The 24658-nt window shown below is 42.0% G+C and overlaps 2 protein-coding genes and 1 long non-coding RNA gene across 6 annotated transcripts in view; 2 read left to right on the top strand and 1 right to left on the bottom strand.

Annotated features, from left to right (window-relative positions):
- Nucleotides 1-11270, top strand: part of LOC115582855 (filamin-B-like) — a 39043-nt gene extending 27773 nt beyond the window's left edge. For both annotated transcript variants that reach the window (XM_030419076.1, XM_030419075.1), the window contains 15 exons: nt 192-332; nt 525-653; nt 798-971; nt 1665-1823; nt 1948-2151; nt 2305-2457; nt 2585-2707; nt 3964-4230; nt 4389-4526; nt 4618-4733; nt 7145-7277; nt 7401-7577; nt 7728-7946; nt 8330-8539; nt 9313-11270. In XM_030419076.1, coding sequence (XP_030274936.1) covers nt 192-332; nt 525-653; nt 798-971; nt 1665-1823; nt 1948-2151; nt 2305-2457; nt 2585-2707; nt 3964-4230; nt 4389-4526; nt 4618-4733; nt 7145-7277; nt 7401-7577; nt 7728-7946; nt 8330-8539; nt 9313-9500 — 2531 coding nt within the window. In that variant the 3' untranslated portion in view covers nt 9501-11270. The remainder of the gene's footprint in view (nt 1-191; nt 333-524; nt 654-797; nt 972-1664; nt 1824-1947; nt 2152-2304; nt 2458-2584; nt 2708-3963; nt 4231-4388; nt 4527-4617; nt 4734-7144; nt 7278-7400; nt 7578-7727; nt 7947-8329; nt 8540-9312) is intronic.
- Nucleotides 11271-11888: 618 nt separating this feature from the next.
- LOC115582861 (caspase recruitment domain-containing protein 8-like) overlaps nt 11889-24658 on the top strand; it is a 57420-nt gene continuing 44650 nt past the window's right edge. The window contains exons 1-12 of one of the 2 annotated variants that reach the window (XM_030419085.1): nt 11889-12008; nt 15077-15301; nt 16182-16292; nt 18414-18492; nt 18702-18875; nt 19373-19428; nt 20082-20232; nt 20465-20636; nt 21056-21204; nt 21507-21562; nt 23172-23389; nt 24350-24627. In XM_030419085.1, coding sequence (XP_030274945.1) covers nt 15096-15301; nt 16182-16292; nt 18414-18492; nt 18702-18875; nt 19373-19428; nt 20082-20232; nt 20465-20636; nt 21056-21204; nt 21507-21562; nt 23172-23389; nt 24350-24627 — 1650 coding nt within the window. In that variant the 5' untranslated portion in view covers nt 11889-12008; nt 15077-15095. The remainder of the gene's footprint in view (nt 12009-15076; nt 15302-16181; nt 16293-18413; nt 18493-18701; nt 18876-19372; nt 19429-20081; nt 20233-20464; nt 20637-21055; nt 21205-21506; nt 21563-23171; nt 23390-24349; nt 24628-24658) is intronic. The other variant, XM_030419086.1, reaches the window with a different exon arrangement.
- On the bottom strand, nt 20852-23756 carry LOC115582869 (uncharacterized). 2 transcript variants are annotated; one of them, XR_003984264.1, is made up of 3 exons: nt 23682-23756; nt 23170-23364; nt 20852-21190 (listed from the first exon to the last, which is right to left on the bottom strand). It is a non-coding gene; the product is annotated as an uncharacterized LOC115582869 (long non-coding RNA). The 2 variants fall into 2 exon arrangements; XR_003984263.1 differs by having other exon boundaries at nt 20852-21177; nt 23682-23749.

Raw genomic sequence — 24658 nt, 5'->3', positions numbered from 1 at the left:
AGATCAAAAATGTCCTTTCTTCCTTTTTTTAAAATAAGTAGTAGAGAGTCTTTGTTTGTCTTTGCATTCAAAGCATACACTAAACAAAACATTAATCAATTTTAATAATATATGAATAAAAAACAGAAAAGTCAAATGGAAGTATACGAACACTGTGAGCATCTGTCTCCGTCTCTCTGACTCTCTCTCAGGTGAGGTGCTGATGCCTTCAGGTAAATCAGCTCAGCCGCTGATCACAGACAACCTGGACGGGACGGTCACAGTGCAGTACTCTCCTACTGAGGCCGGCCTGCACGAGATGCACATCAAGTACAACGGCACACACATCCCAGGTCAGCACACAACACACACACTGACTTGTGAACCAAATTAGGTGAAAGGGGGACACCTGGTGTCCAGAGCGAGAACTGCAGCCTCTGAGGCGCCGACCTGCTCTCAGGATGTTTGGACACTGAAGTCAGAGTGAGAATGAAATATGGAGTTTAATGTTTCTGTTGTACTGATATTGTGTGTTTGTGTTGCAGAGTCTCCTCTTCAGTTCTATGTGAACCACGCCAGTAGTCCCAGTGTCACAGCCTACGGTCCTGGTCTGAGCTACGGCGTCGCCAACAAGATGGCGTCGTTCACCGTCTTCACAGATGACGCCTCTGAAGGTACGTCAGCTGCAGGAGGAGGAGCAGAGCTGGTCGGCTGACAGCAGTAGAAGCTGAGGCGACAGTGAACAGGAGTTTTATTTTAGTGAATCCGTGAAAACATCCTGATTTAAATGCACCCTGTCCATCTGTCTGTCTGTCCAGGGGGTCTGGACTTGGCCATCGAGGGTCCATCCAAAGCAGAGATCAGCTGCGTGGACAACAAGGACGGGACGTGCAGCGTCACCTACCTGCCGACGCTGCCCGGAGATTACAACATTCTGGTCAAATACAACAGCGATCACATCGCCGGCAGCCCGTTCACCGCCAAGATCACCGGTGAGACACTCAAAGAAACATTATTGATGATTAATAAACCCAAAGACAAATCATTAATAAAGAATCTTTATTCTCATTCTGTCTTTCAAACTTATTTTCATTCAATGTGGATCACTGCAATTTATATCAGTCTGTCAAACAATAAAGTATAATTGCATAGAATAATATAAAACAGTAGAAAACAATAATAAAACATTTGATTGACTAAAAAGGTTCAGGCTTCAGCAGATTACGCCTGAAATATCAAATAAACGGCAACCAAAAAGTTACAACATCTCTGCAAACGGCTTAAATAAATGCTGTAGCAGCTGGTTTTGGATTATTACTCCCCCTAACATATTTTTCAGAAATATACTTTAGAATTAAAGTTGTAAGGGTGAGAAAAAACTGAGGCTTCAGTTCTCACAGCAATGGCCACATATTTAATGAATGACAGCAGCTTTAACCTTCATCTGCTCACTAAGTTGATCACAACAGGAGACACATCAGGATCTGTCAGACTCAGCAGGTGGAGCCGAGTGATTCTCTCCAGTTAGTTCTGATTCTCTACATTTTAGAATGATTCGATCGGTGTGATAAATATCAGCACATGCAGCTGAAGTTAGATATTGGTCAAAAGGTGGATTTTACAGACTTAATGCGTCTGTGATGTCCCGTCTTACCTTCGTGTGTTGTTTTTTTCGTGTGTTTCAGAGGACAACCAGCGCCGCTCTCAGGTCAAACTGGGCTCTGCAGCAGATTTCTCTCTGGACATCAACGAGACGGATCTGAGCCTGCTGACCGCCAGCATCCAGGCGCCATCCGGCCGCGACGAGCCCTGCCTGCTGAAGAGGATGGCCAACAACCACATCGGTAACAAACACGAATAAAGAAACACTCTGTCACTCTTTTCATCCTTGCCTTCCCTTCATCTCTTCAGGCAACTGTCAGTATCTCTACCTCTTCTCACCCCCTCCCTCCCTCTTCCTCCTCTCAGGTATCTCCTTCATCCCGCGGGAGGTGGGCGAACACAAGGTCAGCATCCTGAAGAACGGCCGTCATGTCCCCAACAGTCCCATCACCATCATGGTCGTCCAGTCTGAGATCGGAGACGCCAGCCTAGTCAAGGCTCACGGCGACGGCCTCGTCCAGGGAACCACCTTCAACAACTCCAGCTTTGTGGTCGACACGCGGGAGGCCGGTCAGTGTGCAGATCTTCAAACTCAACAGCAGTGTTTAATTCCCAGACTTTCCAAGTTGTTGTTCAGACTTGAGAGGACATTCACACGAATGTTCTCAGTCGAACAATAGTATTTCAGATAATAATATGAACTATATATCTGTGTGTGTGCAGGTTATGGCGGCCTGGCTCTCGCCATCGAAGGTCCCAGTAAGGTGGACATCCAGACAGAAGATGTTGAGGACGGGACGTGTAGAGTCATCTACTGTCCCACTGAACCAGGAAACTACATCGTCTCAATCCGCTTCGCTGAGGAACACGTCCCAGGTAAAAAAATAGATATGATTTTCAAACACACAACATCATATTCATACACACAGTTATTTAATGAGGGAGGAGTGTGTGTTTGTGTGTTTTCAGACAGATAATTTGAGGTGTGTGTGTGTGTCAACAGGAAGTCCGTTCACAGTGCGGGTGACTGGAGAGGGTCGAATCCGAGAGAGCATCACCCGGCGACAGAGGGCGGCGTCTGTTGCCAGCGTGGGGAGTGTGTGTGACCTCAGTCTGAAGATACCAGGTACACACACACACACACACACACACACACACACACACACACACACACACACACACACACACACACACACACACACACACACACACACACACACACACACACACAAGCTTTCTTACAATGCTAATCTGAAGGCTCGTCTGATCGGCTGTCTGCAGTGATAGCAGTGTGTGTACGTGGATGAAAAACGTCTTTAGGAAAAAGTGAGCCGGTTCTGAAGTTGTGAAGCCTCGATGTTCCACAAAGTGGGCTTCAATCTGGAGACAACGTTTGGACCCTGATCGTCCTGCACCATCAGAGCTCCTCCTGCTTTCTAAAACTGTTTCCTGACTGAAATACTGACATTTCTGTATTTTCTGACTGTTGTTTCTTGCTTCTGCCCTGTACTGACTACAGTCAGTGTGATCTTTGACTTTTTTCCTTACTTAATCTCTTAATCTTTCCCGTCTCTCTCTCTCTCTTTCATTTTCCGCCCGTCCCTTTGTCTCACCTTGCCTTCTTTTTCTTGGCTCATTTATTTCTAATCTCTCTTTTTTTGTCTGTATTCCTGTTTCTTTCTTTCTTCCCAGTCCTCTGTCTCTTCCCCTTTCTCTTTTATTCCTCAGCTTCTCTTTATTTTCTCCTCCTCTGCCTTTTGTCCCTGTCTCCGTTCATTCCTCTCCTCCTCCTCTTCCCACTTCCTCTCCTTGTGTCCTCCTCCCCTTTCTCCTCCTCTTCCTCCTCCAGTGACCTGGTTCCTACTGATCTTGTCTCGGCAGCTCCTCTCTCACACCTCTTCTCGCTCCTACTGCTCCATCTGGTGGTCTGGTCGAGGGTCTCGTTCCTCTTCTGTTGCCCAGGATCAGAGGACCTCCCCTGGGCACGTCCGACTCATCTCCGGCCTCTCTGGCCTGGTGCTTACGGGAGGGTCGAGGGCAGCGAGGGGTGTTTGGGTCATTGATGCCCGCTGCTCAGTCGGCGGTGCCAGGGTGGAGGGTGCGTGTTAGAGTCCTACAGAAAAAGAAGTGATGGGGTTAGCAAAGTGTATTAGGTTACAGCTGCGTGTGTCTGACCTCTAATAAAACATCTATTTAATACACAATACAGTTCTACAATAATTGAAACCGTTCTAGTAGTTGTAGCTTTCTTAAAGACGGGAATCTTGTGCCAATTATCCACCTCACCATCTGTGTGAGAGTCGGGGGGGGGACAGTTACGCTCTGCCGCTGATCCACCTAAGTCAACGAATATACAAATAAGAAATAAAACTGTCTTTGCAGCGATCGACATGCAGGACGTCACGGCTGAGGTCACCTCCCCCTCTGGATCCAAGCAGCCTGCCGAGCTGGTCCCTGCGGGTAAAGACACCTACTGTGTGCGCTTCGTGCCCACGGAGATGGGCGTGCACAGCGTGAGTGTGAGGTACAGGGGCGTGCACGTGCCGGGCAGCCCCTTCCAGTTCACCGTGGGCCCGCTTGGAGAGGGCGGAGCCGCCAAGGTGAGGGCAGGAGGTCCAGGACTGGAGGGAGCACAGGCGGGAGAGCCAGGTACACAAACGCACACACAGACTTTACACTGAGTTTATAACCTTCATGTCAGCTACAAGGACAAATCATTAAGTAGCTGATGATCTGTAACACATAGTTCTGTTATAAATGATGTTACATCCTGGTGATTTAGAGTTGAACCTTCTCTCTTCAACCAGCTGAGTTCAGTATCTGGACGAGGGAGGCCGGCGCCGGTGGTCTGGCCATCGCCGTGGAAGGACCCAGCAGGGCCGAGATCTCCTTCGACGACCGCAAAGACGGATCCTGTGGCGTCTCGTACATCGCTCAGGAGCCCGGTAGAGACACACACACACACTCTTAACCCTGATGATGATCACTGATGCGTCTCCTTGACTCTGAGTTACATCCTCGCCTCCTCGTCTGCAGGTGATTACGAGATTTCGGTGAAGTTCAACGACCAGCACATACCTGACAGCCCCTACCTTGTTCCCGTTGTTGCACCAGCAAACGACGCTCGACGCCTCACTGTTACCGGCCTTCAGGTGAGGCATGAGGAGACACCTCCACACCCAGCCCGCCCTGCCTTGCTCAAGGGCTCTGGGGCACAGTTGCATAAAAATGTGACGTTAGGAAGCAAAGATAGATTTTCACTGTTGTGCAGAACAGATGAGCTGTGCGTGATGGTTCGACTGGTTTGGGTTTCTGTCCGAACACAGATCACTGTTCATTTAGATTCTTTACATTTATTAAGATTTCAGACAAGTTTCTAACTGCTGCTGCTTCGAAATGAACCTGACTGAATCTCAAAACTAGCAACACACCAAACCATAATGTTTTTAAACTCAACATCGAACATTCAAGTGTTGAGTGAATTAATGATAATCAACACTTGTTTTCAGAGTTTTTTCAACTCCTGCAAGAAGACGATACTTTTGAAAACACTTAGATTATTCAAGAATTTGAACGTCTGGCTCAATACTGACGAGGGCTGCAAGTTGAAGCTCATTTATGCTCCATGTTAGATACTAAATATACATACTAAATTTCTGCACGTTTTCTGAAAATGTACGGATACGGACAAGCAAAGCTGTACCTCCTGTTGTCGTGAGGATCAGTGTAGCCGAGAGTTTAAGGGAAACGCGACCACGGGACAAGAGGAAGAAGTTTTAAAAAATGGCTTTCTCAATTTCTCACATTTAAGAAGCTGGAAAGAAGTCATGTTTGTAATTTTTGCTTGATAACTAATAATAACTTAAGAATTAATTATTAAGTGCTCTAAAAAACACAAAACAGACAAATATCTGGCAGCTAATTGAAGCTCTTATGCCAGCCAGCCTTTAATAGCTCATATCAGTCGAACCGTTGCAGTTGTCAGATACAGCTTACAGAACAGGTTACAGTTTTACTTTTTTAATTTAAATTTTCTTTATGCAACTGGCCTCTCATGGATGTGACCACAGCCAGGCAAACACACAGTTTCTGAGTGAAGTTGAGTCTTGGTGCCCGAGAGAAGTGAAAAAGGAAACATCATGGAGAGTCGAAACTGGAAATCATTCAGTCATTACTTTTGGACACGTTCTTAAGGATGAACGGATATTTTTATCATCATTTAATTGATTATTCTCATGTCTTCAAATGCTGTTTTATTCAACCAAATCAAAAACACCTTTCAATAAACAGAAGAGCTGGAACCAAACAGTGACTCAACAATTAATTATCAAAGTTGTCAAAGATTGATTTAAGATTAATTGACCAATTGTTTGTAGCGTTTCCATTTTGGACTCCATAATGTTTCTGTTGGATAAATCATCAGCTTCACAAACCAAATTAAAAAAACAACGATCCAACATCATCATACGGTCTGATGTCCTTCAGTCAAACACTTCTGTTCGGACTGTTTTGCCTGGCTCTTGTCATCCCTCTTCTGTCTGGTGTGGAACTGCCGGTGTTTCTCTTGTGTTTCATTTAAAGGCTTTTAACAGCACCATCACCTTCATCATCATCATCACCACCAGCATCGTCAGCTCCCTGGTTGCCTAGTTACAGCAGACGGAGGCGGGTCACAGCAGAGCTCGCGCTGTCCTCTTAGAGACTTTAGTTTGTAGTTTCGTCTGTAGCTGTAGACGAACTCCTGCTCTGTTCAGTCTGCAACGCCCTTGTGTGTTCGTGAAGTCTGAGTCTTATAGTACAGTCCTCGATTATAACAATGGTTTAGAGTCGGAGGATGTGAAAAGGAAACATCTTTGTCATCATCGTGACAAAGTATCCTGATCCGACCCAAAAGATTTTCTAACCAGCTGTCGTAAACAAACAGTTTACTCAATTAATTTACATTTACTTTATCGTAATATATCATTACTGTTATTTAAATTCTAAATAAGGTCCCATGGAGGCTTTGTCTCTCTATATACTGCATCTCAGAAGTATTGGTACTCGTTACAAGCCAAATTAAAAGCAACAAGACGTCAGTATTTATGGCAACATTTAGAAACAGTGTCTTCGTTACGTAGTTAATCCACCAGAGGGCACTAATACGCAATCTTCCTCACCAAAACTGTTGGTGCAACTTTTTATTTGGTCTAAAATCTTGTTTGCCATGTTGGATTTATTGATTACTCCCTTCAAGACTGTACTGTAACACTGTAAGACTGTAGTTCAGTGTCAATGTGTCTGACTGCTTTTTAACACTGTGGTCATCGGCCTCTGTCTGCTGGAGCTGCACCAACAGGAGCTCAGGTAAGAGTTGGAAGAGAGTTGATTAAAAACATGGAGACAAATGGTAGAAATAGAAGAGAGAAATAATAGAATAGAGTAGAAACTGTGAACGGGAACATAGTGTTTAGTTTCTAGCACCTTCGGTCTACTACTTGAAGCGTGTTTGTGTGTCTGAGTTTCCCTCCTCGTTTGTCCTTCCCCGTCCTCTGCATTAAACGTGTGTGTCCGACCTCGTTAGGAGTCTGGTCTGAAGGTGAATCACCCAGCATCCTTTGCGGTGCGCCTGAACGGAGCGCAGGGCAAGATGGCTGCCAAAGTCCACAGCCCGTCTGGAGCTCTGGAGGAGTGTGTCGTCACTGAGCTGGAGAAAGGTCTGTGTGTGTTTTCAAGGCAGCACATTGCAGCTAACAGACGTCTGAAGAAGCCACAAAAATCTGCAAAAAAAGAAAAGAGAAAACTTTTTTGGTTAGTAACCAAACTCTTCTGTCCTCCAGACAAGTACGCCGTCCGGTTCATCCCGAGGGAGAACGGTATCCACTACATCGACGTCAAGTTCAACGGCTCTCACATCCCTGGAAGTCCTTTCCAGGTTCGAGTCGGGGAACCAGGACAGACCGGAGAGCCTGGCCTGGTCTCAGCGTACGGAGCTGGACTGGAGAGAGGAACGACAGGTGAGTCACCTGTCCGTCTGTTCACCTGACTCATTACTTCTTTACTGCTGTTTATTAAAACAAAACGAATTAAATTCTATTAAAGGTCTCCTTATACATTCTTATTTAATTCAAAAATGGACCACAACACAAAGTGCTGTTATCTTGCAGGTACCCAGTCAGAGTTCATCATCAACAACACTAAGGCGGGCCCCGGGTCCTTGGCCGTGACCATCGAGGGTCCGTCCAAGGTAAAGATGGACTGCCAGGAGGTTCCAGAGGGCTACAAGGTGCAGTACACTCCCATGGCACCTGGAAACTACCTGATCAGCATCAAATACGGAGGACCGAACCACATCAGTGGAAGTCCCTTCAAGGCCAAAGTCACAGGTACACAAGGAGTCAGGTGTTAGTAAAGCATTCATGGCTCTGTTATGTTGTTTGGAGTTTATATTTCTACTGGCTCCATTGTAGTTTTAAAGCAGAACAGATCTAAAACATCCGTTTTTAACAACAGTGAATTAAAGAGTGACTTTAAAATAATAGCCTGTCTTCTTAAGAAACGCTGACATGCTGTTGAAAGCAACTTCTCTTATTTAGCTACTGACATAAGACCATATTCCATAAAATCATGTAGGTTCAATTTGGCTTGTTAAATCTTGAAATCTGGAAAGATGGGGCACAACGTTTCCTCTCCTGCTCTGTGGAGCGTTGTTAAAGATGTATAAACTTCTACAGTAAGGTCTAAAAAGTTTTGTCTGTTTCTCTCTCAGGTCCTCGTCTGGTGAATGTGACCAACGCCAGCGAAATGTCGACCCTGACGGTGGATCCGGCAGTAAGAGCGTCCAGCAGCAGCTTCACGCAGAGCGCCATGCCCAGGTCGGCCGACTCCGACGCCAGCAAGGTGGTGAGCCGCGGCACCGGGCTCAGCAAGGCCTTCGTGGGCCAGAAGAGCAGCTTCACCGTCGACTGCAGCAAAGCCGGTAAGGACGTGATGATGCTGTACGAGCCCAAAACGTGCTTTTCGACCAACCGTGTTCACCTGTTCTTCAGTCAGATAAATGTGGCTCCACCTCCATCAGATAGATGCATTTTATTTTCATAATATTAGATTATTTTATTCACTCTGAGTTCTTATACAGCTTGGATTATATTTGAGAACTTTGACTTCACTTGTTTCATAAAATAAAACGCTTTATTGAAAAGATATTTCTCAAAGGAAGGAATTTATTCTGAAACTGAATCAGATTCTGTACCAAATAATCACGTTTTCAGTCATTCAAAAGCAGCACTCTGTACTTGATTGTAGAGCTGCAGCGATTAATAGATTAGTTGTATATTAAGTTAAGCAAACATTAGCAAACTATTTTGATAATTCCCCAATAATTGGCTTGAGTAATTTGTCAAGGAAAGAAGTAAACCGTCAGATATCTGCTGCAAAAATATGAATGTTTTCTTATTTCTTTCCTCCTCTGTGTCGTGGACAAAATGAGACATTTAAGCGACGTCATCTCAGGCTTTGGGAAACTGATCAATGAGTTACTGACCAAACAACTAACCAATTAATTTAGAAAATAATCAGATTAATTGACAAAATAATTATTAGTTGCAGCCTGTAGTTGACAGTTTTCAGTTCTCCATCCTAAAGTTGTTTTTTAGTAACATTTTGATGGCTGAAACTATGAAAATGAAATATATCCTTTAACACTGATGTTGGGGTAATTAACCCAACGTTGTTTTCCCCTCCTGTCTCCAGGTAAGAATATGCTCCTGGTGGGAGTGCACGGCCCGCAGATCCCCTGTGAGGAGGTTCTGGTCAAACACATGGGCAACCTGCAGTACAACGTTAGCTACCTGCTGAAGGAGCGGGGCAGCTACATCCTGGTGGTCAAGTGGGGCGAGGACCACATCCCCGGCTCCCCCTTCCAAGTCACCGTCCCGTGATGCACCGTCGTTACTCCTCCCGCACCATTTTGCATCCCCGTTTGAGCGGACTCATTAGCTGCACTGCAAATAACTGTCCAATGAACAAGTTGCTTAACAAAGCTCTGTGTGCTAATCATGTGTTTAAAATCAGATGTCCAAGGATTTTCTACCCCGACACAATCGAATTAACTTTTAATGGTTTTCAATCTGCCAAAAAGGAGAAAAGTCAGATTTTGAAACATCAGGGAGGCTAAATGGTAAAACAAACAAAAAAAAAGTGGTAGATGCCGATATCTTTCCTAAAGCTGGAGCTGTACATAAAATGGCTAAAAGAAACAATTATCTAATCTGTTGATTTTTTTGCTGCCCTGAAATTATCAACTGACAAATTTTTGCACTTGACGATAGTTTTTATACTTGATTGGTAAATTAAATATGGCTGGTTGCCTCTGCACGTTTCCAAGATGTTAAAACTAGATTTGGACAGAGACGACACATTTTTAAATGCATATGTAAAGGAAAAAAAACAACTGGATTACACAGCACTTTGCTTCAGGTCACTTAAAGATCAGAAACAAAATAAAAAAGATTTAGAGACACATTTCACGTGGAGGTCTGTGAGGTTTCTTAGCGGTTTTATTATGTTCCAGAGAGACGAGGTGAGTCTTCTCTGATCAGTCAGCTGCTGCAGGGAACCAGCCAATTCTACACAAATCTGTACAGAACTTTACTCAACAAAATGATAAAGTGCTTTGTATGAAAATGCCGAAACATCTCAATGTAACGCAGAAAACTGGAACCGTCTGTATTTGGTTTAATGTCCGAATGTCTCTTTAAAGACTCGCTCTGACAGGAAGTGTCAAACTGTACGCGACTACTGATGTTTATTGATTTCTTGCTATTGAAACTTAGCTCCCAGAGTCCCATGAGAAAATAATGTTGCCATAACCAATTAATGACTGTTAAAGGGACAGTTCACCACAATATCCAAATACACATTTACCTCTTCTGATCTGTACTTCTGTTTATCCATCGAGATTGAAGTGCCAAATTATGACCTGGTTACTCAAAATAATCCACATTTTCTTTCTGCGTCACCGCTAAGAAGAAAGTGGTCATCCACTCATGAACAGCCAAATTAATTTATATCCAATTATTATCGATAAATGTATCTCTAGAGCTGATATCTCTAAGACTCCACTCACCACAGCTAAGAGGAACATAATCTAGTGTTGATTCCGGGGTGAACTGTCCCTTTAAAGCTGCCTTCACACTACTGGTTCCTGCACTGTACGACAGACTACTTAAATGTGTGCTAGAGTTTTGGGTTCGTCGCTGTTTCCTGTTGTTCTGTCAGCTGCATTTTCACTTGAACAGATCTGACTTTTAACTCTGCGGCTCAGCTCTGATCTGCTTCAGGTCGGAGTAGAAATCACTCCTGTAGGGATGCTGGACGAACAGCGACAGTACAATTTAAAAACACAGACTGTTACTCCATAAAATCCTGTAATAAAACATTTAAAAAAAAAACCTGAGCTGTAAAATTAAAGGTCAGATTTGTGTTTTTTGTGTAAATCCTGTAGAAACCTGGATGAATCTCTTTGTCTTACCTGGATGTTGTTGCCTAATCATTGCTACTTTTGATACTTAAGGGATGAGAGGACTTTTGTAGGGGGGGTAAAAGAGCTTCTCATTTTGTATTCATTAGGGAATGGGTGTTTTAATGTGAAATTAAACCCTGAGATGGTGTACATTTGATAATTAAAATCAACTGGAATTAAAACAACATTTACTGGATCTCATTTGTTCTCTTCAGCATCGCTGACATTGTTTTATTCAGGGGATGTAGTCGCAGTTCTGTGCTAAAATATTAATTAAAAACCAGTAGGGTGAACAAACCAGGAGCAAGATGTTTAACTGATGCATATTCACAAGAAACATGTCTTGAATATTGTTGTGAAACAGTATAAAGAAGTATGTAAAGAGTGCAGGATATTTTACATTTCATCAGTGAGCTTTGATTCTCTTTAAAAACATCTCACTCACCTACAGTGACGCACAACAGAGGAGACAGTGTGTGAATTTTGTTAGATGCATTTAAAAAACAAAGGAGAAACTGAGGCGGCCGAGAGAGATTTGGTCTGGGGTCTCACCTTTTACAGGCTGGGGACATCCTGCTCAACAATCATATGCAATATATGGACGTGCAAAGACTGTGTCGCATAATAACAGTCGGGTACAGTGCAGCTGAATGAAATGAAGAAGCAGAAACACTTTATCAGTCTGCAAATGAACGAATGTTGTCAAACAGATCAAGCATCTGAAATGTGCGAAACCAACATTTTGATTCAAAGTCATTTCAGTTCAGTTAGGTCATGAACACGCCACGTTGAAGAGCAACACACACACACACCCACAGAGACGTCTTAGTAAACAGGGAGGGAACCTAAAAAAGGAAACTATCCAGTCTGTAAGCTCAGACTCCATCTTGAGCGGACAGAGCAACAACTGCAGGACAGAAGTCTGGTGAGTGTGAAAACAACACTTGTATTATTTTACGATTAAAGTCTAAGTTAGTTTTCTCGACAGTCAATGAACCAGTGACGTTCGCGCTGTGGACGGATGACGTACTTTTGAAGGCCAAGGGCTCTATCTTAACGATCTGAAACGCAAATATCAAACGCAAAGCGCAGGGAGCTTTGTGGGCAGATCTCAGGCGCTGTTGCTATTATGCCGGCGGGATAAATGACTCTTACGCCCGACGCAAATCTAAAATGGGTTGGTCTGAAGTAGCTATATTATTCATAGGTGTGGTTTGGGCGTAACGTGCAAAAAAAAAATAAAATCAGAGCGTCATCTCACATTCCCTTTAAAAGCAGGCGCGCTTGTGCCATGGCGCATTGCCATTATAATGGCGCATTTGCCAGGCGCATGCCAGGAGCGGTTCACAGCCGAGGAGACCGACGTTCTCGTCAGGGCCGTAAAAGACTGAGAAGTGGCCTTGTATGGGGATGGGAGAAATCCATCCAAATTAGCTCTGGTTAAACGGGCGTGGGAGCAAATTGCCACAATTGTTTCTACAGCTGGCATCCCCAGGACATCGCACCGGGCCACGGGAGCAGTGTGCACGGGCCGAGCAGTGCTCAACGGCCAGCTGATGAGGGAGCAGTGCAAACACCAAGGTGCAGAGGATCTAGACCCACTACACGCCTTGGCAGCATTGTCAGACCGGACCGCACTGTCAGGGATGCGGCAAGGTATTAATGCCCGTCTTGACCGGGTGGCGATGTTGCTGCCGCCTCTCAGGCGCATCGCCTCAAGTCTCCAAACGCACCACCTGCTCCTGTTGTGCCCCTTCCTCCTCCTCCCCCAACTCCATCTCCGTCCACCCGCTCCACTAGGAGCACATCGCGCATTGCCACTCCCGGACCCTCAGGGCTACAGCGGGCGCGTCGCATATCAGAGGGAAAAAGAATTCAGTTCTTCTGTTTAAATCTTTTCAACTTTTTTGTATGGTTTGCAAAAACGGGAACTGCTTCCTCGTAGATGAGAGAAGCAAAGTGTATGCACGTTAAGCACACGCTACATTATGGCCAAGCATGCGCCCTTAAAATACTGCATCTGAACAAGCGCCACTGACTTTAGACTAGGTTTTTCCTGGTCTGTTGCGCAAGTGTTTTCTGAAACGGATAAATAGCACCAGTGAACGTTTGCGCCGGAACACGCCTCCTCTTTTCGCTGAACCGCCCCGGGAGCGCAAAGTCATTCCCTAATTTAAGGACGCGCGTCTGCGGAGGGAAAATTCCAATGTGCGCCGAATGCAAAATAGGAATTACAAAAGCGCCAGTGTACAAAGTCAGTTGTGCTGAGTGCAAGATAGAGCCCTAACTCTGAAGTTAGCATCACCCTGGTTTCCGCCATAGACACATAAACAAAGACGCCTTACTGGGCGGGTTGGCCGGCTGCTGAATGTCGCCGCCATATTGGAGGAGGCAGATCCGCCCCGTGAACTAATACAAGTTAATGCAGGGAACTTCATAAAACTCCTTCTACAAAGTGCTATAAGTTAATGTGTCTCATGTACACATTCACACACATACGGATATATTCAGGAAACGGATAGGAACCAAAAACAACGTCTGTGACGTTCTCTGATGATTATAAAGGTAAACTAATCCTCATGTTTGTATACAGGTCCGCACCAAAACATTTTATAATGTTTTTACATTACATTTTACAGTATTGTGTTTAAGGACTACAGCACGTAAGAAAAAAACAAAACAAACAATTTAGTGGTGGGAACTAATCATTTTAAAGTCGAGGCTGTAAAGGACCATGAGAAAAAAAAATTGGCTGGTGGAAATTATGATTGGCTGGTAACTTTGGAAAGTTACTTTTCATTGCTGAACATATAAGGATTAGTTAACGTTTATAATCATCAGAGAACATTACAGACGTTGTTTTTGGTTCCTCTCTGATTCCTGAATAACGGAGCTGCCACATCCAATATGGCGTCGACGTACGGTCCAGCGCCCAGTGAGGCGTCTATGTGTGTCTATGGTTCCCTCCACAAAAAAGTCTCTGGGATTTTTTCCATTGGATTTTGGAATATGGCTGAAAATAACACAGAGTCAAACACAAGTTTATGATATTTACACGTTTTGCCAAGCATAGATAGTATTCACAGATGGACACCACTTTTGTGATTCTCGAAACGTAAATGTAATCTCTACCAATGAAAAGCTAACGTTAGGCTACAGACAACATCACAGTTGCACGATTTAAATGTCACCGCCACCAACCATCTTATTACACAGTTACTGTACACGTTTTCTATAAACTGATCAAAGTACAAGTTGTAAAGTCAGAGTTAGAATAGTTTGAAACTAAAGTCGGCCTGTAAAGATGGACTAGTGACTAGATGAGTCTCCTGTTCGCTGTGATGACGATTAATGTCCGTGACAACTGCTGTAGTCTCATTCAGGGGTGGTTCCAGGGGGGGGGGGGCAACAGGGGCCAGTGCCCCCGTAACTCTGAGTCTGGACCCCCCTGTGGCCCCCCCAACAAGGAGTCTGGATTAGTAATACAATGACAGATTTCTTACAATGATTTTGTTCTGAAGGGAAAGGCAGAAATAAAGTGTCTCAGCAGTTTACTACACCAGTAAAATTGCTGAAATTGTAAACACTGCTATGTCTGAATGAGGGATTCATCCTTTTTTCGGGGTTGTATGTGCCCCCTAACAAAAAAGCCGGCCCCCCTATTAAAACTGGTCTATAACCACCACTGGTCTCATTTACACACTTGTTAGCAACCAGTGTTTTTCAGATAATATGCGCTTTATAATTACACTGTGGTGGTTTTAATTGTGTATTCCATGTGGTAGTAAATATCTTACTTTGAGATGAGGGAACCGGATGTGCAAACATGTTAACTGATTTCTGGGTTTTAGGACGGCAAGCTTCATCATTCTATGAACTCGACAATATGATTCATTTGTGGACACAAAGTCCTGATATAATGAATAATCTACATTAAGACTAAACGAACAGAGAGCTGACCAGGTGGTTTCATTACACTGTTTATTTTCTCAGACTGACTTCAGACCAGAAGATGAGTGATTCTGTGAAGGAGGTGGAGGTCGAGTCCTCAGGAGCGAGCCTTCTCTCTGTGAAGAAAGAGGGCCACAAGGTTGAGTCTCAAGGATCAAGTGGTCTCTCTGTGATAAAAGAGGGCATCAAGGTTGTATCTCAGGGACTGAGCGGTCTCTCTGTGAAGACTGACGGCTCTAAAGATCCTCCTCCACGCTTTGACACAAAGTAAGAGGACTCACACTAACTCATTCAGTGTTTGCTGATTATGTTTTGCCATTTGCTAGTTGTCAGAGTAACATTAGGCTTCAGGAATCAAGGAAATACACTGCCAGACCTCCATATTTTAGAGCAAGCGCCATTTGGCAGATCTATTTCATAATTACAAGCTATAACCAGATCACACACCCTGTTGTCAAGTGTCCACAGCAGCAGGATTAGCAGTTACTTACAACCCAGATTCCCAAAAAGTTGGGCGTCTTGGAATTTGCAATTCTTTTTGCTGCTGCGATCACAACTTTATTTTGACCCACAAGAAGTGGCCAAAAGTTTGAAGTATTGCATTTAATGCTGAATGTTTAAAATGGCACGGATGACAAAGAGTTTACAGTGGCTGTATTTCATCACTCAGCAACTCTCAAAATGGATTTTCATGCCTCACTGTCAGGGACCACTGTGGCCGAGGCATCATGTTTCATGTTGTCGGTCCATCTGTCAGTCCCATTCCTGAGTCCACTTTGACTCAAGGATGATTAGGTTTTGATGGTCAAAGGTCACTTTAACCTCACAAAAGATTTTTGTTGGCCACATCCCAAGAATGAGGGTGGAAAATGTCCAATAGGATAAAATGATAAAGTCATGACATTTTATATTCTGCTGAATTACCAGAATTATTTTCATCACTTCTAATTGTTTATTAGTGTGAATGAAAACAGAGCAGCTGAAATAAAAGGAAACAATACTTTTCATTGCAGACTGAATGCTGGATTTCAAACAAAACAAAACAAAACACCTACTTTTATATAATTTCTTCTTTTATTGTCAAATCTTTTTTATTTTTAAAAAACAGTCAACAAATCAGTTTAGTTAAACTGGACTGTCTCCACAGAGGTATGAAGATGAATCATGATTCTGAAGAGGAGCAGGATACTGACTTGTCCCAAGATCCTCTTGGAGAGATCGTCAAGCTCATTCCTGTACTTGGACCCTCAGGCACGGCGTAAGACTCTTTTCTTCTATTTGACCGTAAACTGACCAGATGGAAAATGATGTGTTTCGGATGAAGACAAAATGTCCTGCTCAATGATTTATATTCATAATGCAGAACGAGTGCAGAGACGCACTGACTTACTGACACTTATCCTGTGTGCACCAAGACAAACAAGAGACTGGTATGAAGGTAGCTCGGAGAGCCGTGGAGAGAGTTTCAGAGATCCTTTATTGATTTATTTACAAAGACAGTTTACTCCTGGGGGAAAAACTGAATTGAACTGAAGTGATAACAATGCCAAAGATCCTTTACGGATTTGCTTGGGAGGAGAGTTTACTTTGTAACAAATTGAATTTCTAAATGGTTAAAAGACTGGATTTATAAAGCGCTTTTCTAGTCAGCGTTCAGTATTTACCCATTCACACACATATCCGTACACTGTTTGCAGAGGTTACCATGTATGATGCCACAAGCTCATCAGGAGCTATTACCAGTCATACACACTAACACACATACTGCAAATTATTTGGTTCTTACCAAGAAAAAAAAACAACTGAGATTTAGAAGTGTTGGATAATTTGTCTTGGTTTAAGAGTTAATTTCTTATTTTAAGGGTTCAACTTTACACTATAATTTTATATCAAGCAAACCTTATCTTTTTTGTCACAAATAGGCAGGAAATCTTAAAATGAGGTGAATAACTGTTAAAATAAGATATATAACATCTCTCCCCCAAAGTCTCATCAAAATAAATCTTGTTTTAAGATTCAGTAACAAACTCAGCTTGCTTGATTCAAGAGTCACACAAAAAGCATCTGAAAAAACAGAGTTTATTGCTCTGACTTCAAGCAGATGATGACCAGTGTTTGTTCACAAAACTGGCACAGGAAACACAAAACAGGAAACAGGCAAACTGGGTCACCCAATACATGATACGCCCATACATACTTATTGTTCCTCCATATTAATGTCTGCGGGCAATAATGTCACAAATACTATATTTATTTTATTGGAACAAAGGTATTGTCTTTAAAACTAACTGGAAAATAGGAAATGCAGTCAATTAGTTATTTTAAAAATTCTGTAGCCTGGGCAACGTTGGGAACTGCCACCTCATATGCCAGCAACTCTGGGCTCAGATTCAGTGTTTCCCAACGCTGGTACTCAAAAGCAACTAAAGAGGAATCTATCACACAGATATCTTTTATCAGTCCGAAATGTCGAACACTCTTATAAGTCATTCTGGTTGTGATTTCTGTAAGATGTATATTCTGAAAATAAGGGCAGACTTTAGGTTTTAAGGTTTAGTTATAAGATGAAGTAAACCTTGTTTCAAGATAAACCTGCTTGGATTAAGACAGAGTTTAGACATTCTTCACTAATACTATAGTATTTTTCTCAAAATTTAATATTTTTCTTAACTAATCTTCAGTTTAATTTGCTAAAAGAAAGAAAGACTTTGTAATTGTTCATATTTAGTATATTTCACTTATTTCGAGGCTGTAAACAGTTACTCTTTAAGTAATCTCATCTTAAAACAAGCATTTTATGCTTATTTTTATGCTCATACTTAGTATATTTCACTTAATTTAGGGTTGTTATAAGTTAAATTTTAAGTAATCTCATTTTAAAACCAGCATGTTGGCTTATTTTAAGTCTTCCAAATACCTCTGTAGACATTCTTATTTCTAGATTTAACAATCTTAATTGAAGAAATCTTGTCAAGCGAAACTATCTTGCTGCATGGACAGATAATTTCACTTGTTTTGAGGACCCTTTCCCTCAGATTTTGTGTTTTTATCTTGTTTTTAGACCCCCCTTTTTTGCAGTGCATCGGTTTCCTCCCTGAGTAAAACCTTCAGGATCTTTGGTAATGTTATCACTTTACTGCAGTCAGTTCAGTTTTTCTATGTAGGGAAATTGTTGTTACTGCAATTCGATTATTCTGAACTGCTGCTCAAGCGCTCTTCTGGAAGGTGATTATTTTTTACCTACAGTCTGTACATGTGGACGAGGCCTTAGTACCTCTCATCAAGTCTCCCTCTGATGATTATTCTCACTTGAGTGAAAGAGAAATGTATATATATATTTAAACTCTCTCACTAAGATTTTCTCTCTTTTCCCTCCAAGGAAGAGCACAGTGATCAGCTCTCCACAGTATTATCAGAAGTACAAGATTAACCCCCGGCATCTGCAGGCTGAGATAGAGGTTCATCTAAAAGATGCACACAAATCTGTCTTTTGTGTTCCACAATACCTTGATTAAAAAGTGCACCATTATATTTACTAGTTCCATTTTATTCATATCATTTTTGTGTCTCCTCTTAGACAATCGTCAGCGATGTCAAGAGTATCTTGATCATCATATGTCTGAGTACATTATCAGATTGTCACTGTGCTTTTTCATATGCCTTTTAGACTAATTCGGACTATATTCAAGAGAGGAAACGCCTTGAAAATGCGATCGGCTCTCCAGTGCAGTTTCAGAGGTGCAAGATTCAGTCGCTGTATCTGGAGATGTACAGCGGGCACTTAACTAAACTTCTTGATGACCTTGAACAACAGGTCAAACAAATGGAAGAAAAGATAAAGGTAGATTCTCTGAAAGATGCACACAAATCTGTTCTTTGTGTTCCACAGTATCTTGATTATAAAGTGCACCATTATATTTACTAGTTCCATTTTATTCATATCCTTTTTGTATCTCCTCTTCACTGACAATCATCAGTTACTTCAAGTGGATTTGAAAATAAAAAATCACTATCAATTAGTGATACAATGTCAGTTCCTCACATTTTTAGACATTTAGGCTCTCTTAGTTTCACTCCAGCCAGAGTTTAGTTTTCCTGACCTCCTGCATTCTGTCCATCACAGTCCTGCAGGCTTCACTTGTGCAGGATAATTTCACTGAATGATAATATTTTTAACAAGGAATAATGAACTGATGAATACATTTTAAGGAGTGAATATTGACTAAACTGTGCATAACTGGGAGAGTTGAGCTGCAGTCTTTGCCCCCATCTCATTGTGTTTTAATTAACTCTACCATCCATTTTAATGAACTCATTTTGTGACCCTTTTAATTTTAGGACAAGCAACATTTCCTACCTGAACTACTAACTGAGTCTGGAAAGACGTCATACAGGTAACAAAACATCAAATTCTCTATAAGGGATGTACTACAGAGCAAGATTAGTGGATTAGCGAGATATGTTGAATCTATTCTGTGTCACAAACCTGGCTGGCATTTAATCTAGAGAGATCAGAATGCTAATTTAATATGCAGACATAATCTGGTCCAGATTATTGACCTCAATAAATCCTGCAGAAATATTGTTTTATTTTATTCATGAGGTTGTTGTTGCTCTTACTGAACTACAAAATGTATTTAGTGTTTTCCATGCAGTGGGTGCTGAAAGCCTGAAAGCTGAATTTTCCCAGTTCAGTCTGGATCTTTTTCTGAACAACCAGTCGCAAAACATCAAGAGGACGAACACTGTGATTTGTGATTGGCCCTTGCTTGCTGTAAGAGAAATAATCTAAAGCCACAAAAGTTCACTGTTATAAATCAGGCCTATGAAGACAAACTGAATGTAGTGTAATTCCTCCAAACCAGAACATTTCTACTGTGAATCATGTTTTGAATGCGCTTATGTGTTAAATTCACCACTTCTAACGGAAGAGCAGTTTAATTCTACTGTGAATGATCATTCTCACTTGAGCCAAATGAGTGAAAGAGAAATGTGTATATATATAATTAAACTCTATCGTTAAGATTTTCTCCCTTTTCCCTCCAAGGAAGAACACAGTGATCGGCTCTCCAGAGTATTATCAGAGGAACAAGACTGAGCCTCGGAATCTGCAGGCTGAGATAGAGTTTTACCACCGGCACTTAACTGAGCTTCAAAATGATCTTAAACAGATCAAACAAAGCAAAGAAAGGATTAAGGTAGATTCTCTGTCTGTTCTTTGTGCTCCATAATACCTTGATTAAATAGTGCACCGTTATATTAACTAGTTGCATTTTATTCATATCCTTTTTGTGTCTCCTCTTCTCAGACAATCCATCATCAGTTACTTCAAGTGTATTTGAAAATAGAAAATCACTATCAACTATCTTGATCATCATATGTCTGAGTACATTATCAGATTGTCACTGTGCTTTTTCATATGCTTTTTAGACTTATTCGGACTATAATCAAGAGAGGGAACGCCTTGAAAATCTACACAACAAACTTGGACGTTTAGAGGAAAGTATTGCCAGGTCCAAAAGAAATCATCGTATTCAAGTCTCGCCATTCAGTATCCATCCAGGTGACATCAACAAGGCTCCACCTGACAGACCTGAACAACGTGAGTGAAAGCTTATCGGAATATTGTAAAGGAACGTAAACTGTTATTAAAATATGATGCATTTGTTTTGCCTTGATGCAGGATTCAGCCCCCCTTTTAGGGGTTCAGTCTCTCTTCTTTGTCAATTTTCTTTAATTATACAGTATGGACTTGTTCTTAGATTTATATTAACCCCCTTTCAACCTTGTCTTGACATAAACATACCTGCACTTGGCCTTAAACTTTTTACTTGATTTTCCACATTTTGGCTTTATTAAAAGGGTTTGACAATAGATAACAACAGGTAACATGTGTAGAAAGACAAGCTACAAAGGACCCTGACCAGCTTTGAACTGTGGACTTGGCTGTTACAAGTTTATGAATGTTGGGTCACCAGGATGTCCAAAAGTTTGACCTCTGCTGCGTCTCCCATCCCCCAGATCCATCCACATCTGAGTCAGACCTCGCTGTGTCTGAGAACATCAGAGAGGAGAGTAAAGAGGATGAAGAGGATCAGCCGTGTCCTGATGATCCAGAGAGGTCAAACCAGCAGCATCAGCGTCTGTGTGGAGAGGCTCAAAGTACAAATGTCAGTTTGTCACATTTTTAGACATTTAGGCCTTCTTAGTTTCACTCCAGCCAGAGTTTAGTTTTCCAGACCTCCTGCATTCTGTCCATCACAGTCCTGCAGGCTTCAGTTGTGCAGGATAATTTCACTATCATTTTTAACAAGGAATAATGAACTGATGAATAAATATTAAGGAGTGCATATAGACTAAACTGTACATAACTGGGAGAGTTGAGCTGCAGTCTTTGCCCCCATCTCATTGTGTTTTAATTAACTCTCCCGTTCAGTTTAATGAACTAATTTTGTGACCCTTTTAATTTTAGGACCAGCAACATTTCCAACCTGAACTACTAACCGCGTCTGGAAAGACGTCATACAGGTAACAAAACATCAAATTCTCTATAAGGGATGTACTACAGAGCAAGATTAGTGACAGCAGACCTGTTTAAAAATTCTTGAGTAGGATATTTGAATATGTTTGATCAAGTTTAGGGGTGGATACCAAGAACCTCACGATACGATGCGTATCACGATATAAATAAAGATGAAAACACATGATGATCAGAGGACAAATTGAGTCAAAACTATTTCATTCAAAACAGCCTCTCCATTTTATTAATTTCCATGAAATTTCCGGGCCGCAATATTCTCTTTGTCCAGCTCGTTGTTCTTGCTATCTCTCTTAACTTTGAAGCCAAAGTGCTTCCAAACGTCAACTTCACAGAGCCTGAAAAAGCCAGGCTGGGTTAACAAAGCAAGTTGATAAACGCCAATTAATATTACAGAATATTTATTTATGTACTAGTTGTTACCTTTAATCCATAACTGAGGTTTTAGGATTTGTAGAGCCAGCTCATGCAAAGAAAGCCTGGTGATGTTCAGTAGTTCAACTCCTTTCAACATTTACTGTTTGATTGAAAGTTCATCTTTTACAGTTTAGCCAATTTCTTGCATTTCAAAATGTGCGGTGAACTTCTGTCTGTTGGATGATGTGATGGTTGTCAGTAGGGGTGGGAAAAATAATCAATTCTTAGATGAATCACGATTCAGACACGGATGATTCTGAATCATTTCACAAATTTAAAAAAGATCAATTTTCTACATGTTAATTGACAACGTAATGTCAGAACGCAAGAGGCGGAACTCAGAAGTGCAGCGCCTGGACAGTTGACAGTGTGCACACAACAAAAAACATGGGATGTGTCGTGAATGTCTGTACTCACAAAACAACTAATGGGTGGAACGTCTGAGGCATTTGTTCCCGCTGAGCGGCTCGAGAACAGCGTGGAGACCGCTGTTAGCCGTTAGCCGTTAGCTGTGGCGTTGAGTGCGCAGCGTCAAGGTTAACTTGCGACACCTGTAACTAACTATCGGGTATTTCTGTCATTCCGCCATGCGTTCAAATGGTTACTTATAGCCATCGTTCCCAGCCGAATACATCGTTATTAAGCTGAATCCAGGTCGATGTGAAAACTGTACACTGTCAAACAGCCCGCAGAGTATGTTGAAATCCAGCCCAAACTCAGCGTGAGGTCAGTCAGCTGTGGCAAAGTGTGAGACGTCCAGATCAACCTGGGATTCAAACACCTGTATTGACCATCGACCAGCTGCAGCTGTATTAATGTACTACATGTCTGCTGCTACAGGAACACTTTTCTTTTCCTTCTTTGCAAAGCTGGATGTTTGCTAGCAAATGCATCCTTCCAGTTGACTTGCCACATTTCTTTCATTTGTTTTGTTAATTAGATATATTGGAAGTAAATTAAGAATGGATCATTACAGAGTAGTCACACAGTGAGAAAAAAGTAGGAAGTGATTAGCAAACTCAAGATTAAATTATTATTTTTTTAAATCGTGCATGGAAATGTACATAAGCTTGTTGCATCAAGAACTGATTTAGAATTGAATCGTTGACCTCTGAAACGGAATCGAATCGTGAGATTCCCACCCCTAGCTCTTTTGACAGCAGTCTCCTCTGTGTCTTACAGATTCAGGTGTCCTCGTCCAGGTGTGTTCCACTGTGAAGCGACTGGACTGGTGTTTGTTATGGTTCAGGAGGCGGAGCTGCTGTACAGGACTGTCCAATGGGATGAGAGCCTCCTCAGATCAGCTGGCAAGATGGCTGCAGGACTGCTGTTTGATATCAAGTGTTCAGAGGACGCTGCTGTCTGTCAGCTCCACCTGCCTCATTGTGAAGTTATAGATGGTAAGTGTTCTTCCCCCGGAGGAGGAAAAAGAAACCTACACTAATCTCAAAATCTATTTCCATGAAAATGTAATAAACAGAAAATCACTCAACGAGGAAAGCTCACAGGCTATTAAAATTAACTACTCTATGTTACAAACTCTACAAAAAAAGACGCTCCAAGCGGAGGGAAAAGACAAACGCTATGAAATTACCTGACTGAAACAAAAGACCGACCAAAAATATTATTAACACAAAATCACTCTTCTTAAGAGGAACACTAAACAGAAAACAAAACTTGGCAATACTTCACTTGGAAACGATCAAGGCTGGGTGTACTCGATGAGACGAACGAAATACTCTGGCAACGCGGACAGGGGAAGACAAAGACTATAAACACGAGGGAAGGGAGCACAGGTGGAAACAATCAGGGATCAGGGAAGATGCCAGACCGGTGACACAAGAGGAAGGGTAAGTGACCTGAAATGAGAGGAGAGTTACTTTTCAAAATAAAACATGAAATTCACAAGACAAAAAAAAAAACCCCAAGACAGGACATCCCTCAACCCGGTGTGACACTTACAGTATGACTGTATCAGAGCTGAAAGAATTAGTTCATTATTTCATTTTCAATTCTTCACTACCAAACTGTGACACAAAGAAGAAAATGCACCCAAAAACTAAAAATATACTTTTCAAGCAGAACTGGATGGTATTAGAGGAAAGTTCCCCATCCACCAAATTCATCAGAATATATCTGAATATTATTTTGAAAAAATAAATGATTTCCTCTGTATTTATTTTGCACAATTTTCATTTATTGTCTCTGGCTTTCCATCCTCCATCACTTAATATGTATTCAATAAATTGCTCAACCTGGACAACAGTTGTACAAAAGATCAGCTCAATGTTCTGGAAAACTCTATAAAACAACTACTATAGTTGTAATGACTAAAAGTTCACAGCTCTGTGTTTTCACAGCTCCGCTGCCTGAAGGTCTGCTGTCCGTCGTCCACATCACTGATGATGGAATGAACTTCCTCGAGCCGTTGGAGATTACAGACACTCATGTGGTTGTCACAGTCTCTCACTTCTCTCCCATTGGCATAGTGAGGAAATTTTTTCAAAGGTTGTTGAACAGCAATGACATGAGACCAGTTAGTGTCCAAGTCCTGCTGTTCCTCGGACAACCAAACCCAAAAACAAAGAGACAAAAACTCAACGTGTTTCTCCTCCCGAGGAACATCCATCTGGACGAGGTAAAGCTCCATGTTACAGCTGTCAGTCCAA

Source organism: Sparus aurata, chromosome 6 (genome assembly GCF_900880675.1).
Source record: "Sparus aurata chromosome 6, fSpaAur1.1, whole genome shotgun sequence".
NCBI lineage: Eukaryota > Metazoa > Chordata > Actinopteri > Spariformes > Sparidae > Sparus > Sparus aurata.
Note: the sequence above shows the minus strand (reverse complement) of the source record. Positions and strands in the feature narration are given on the sequence as shown.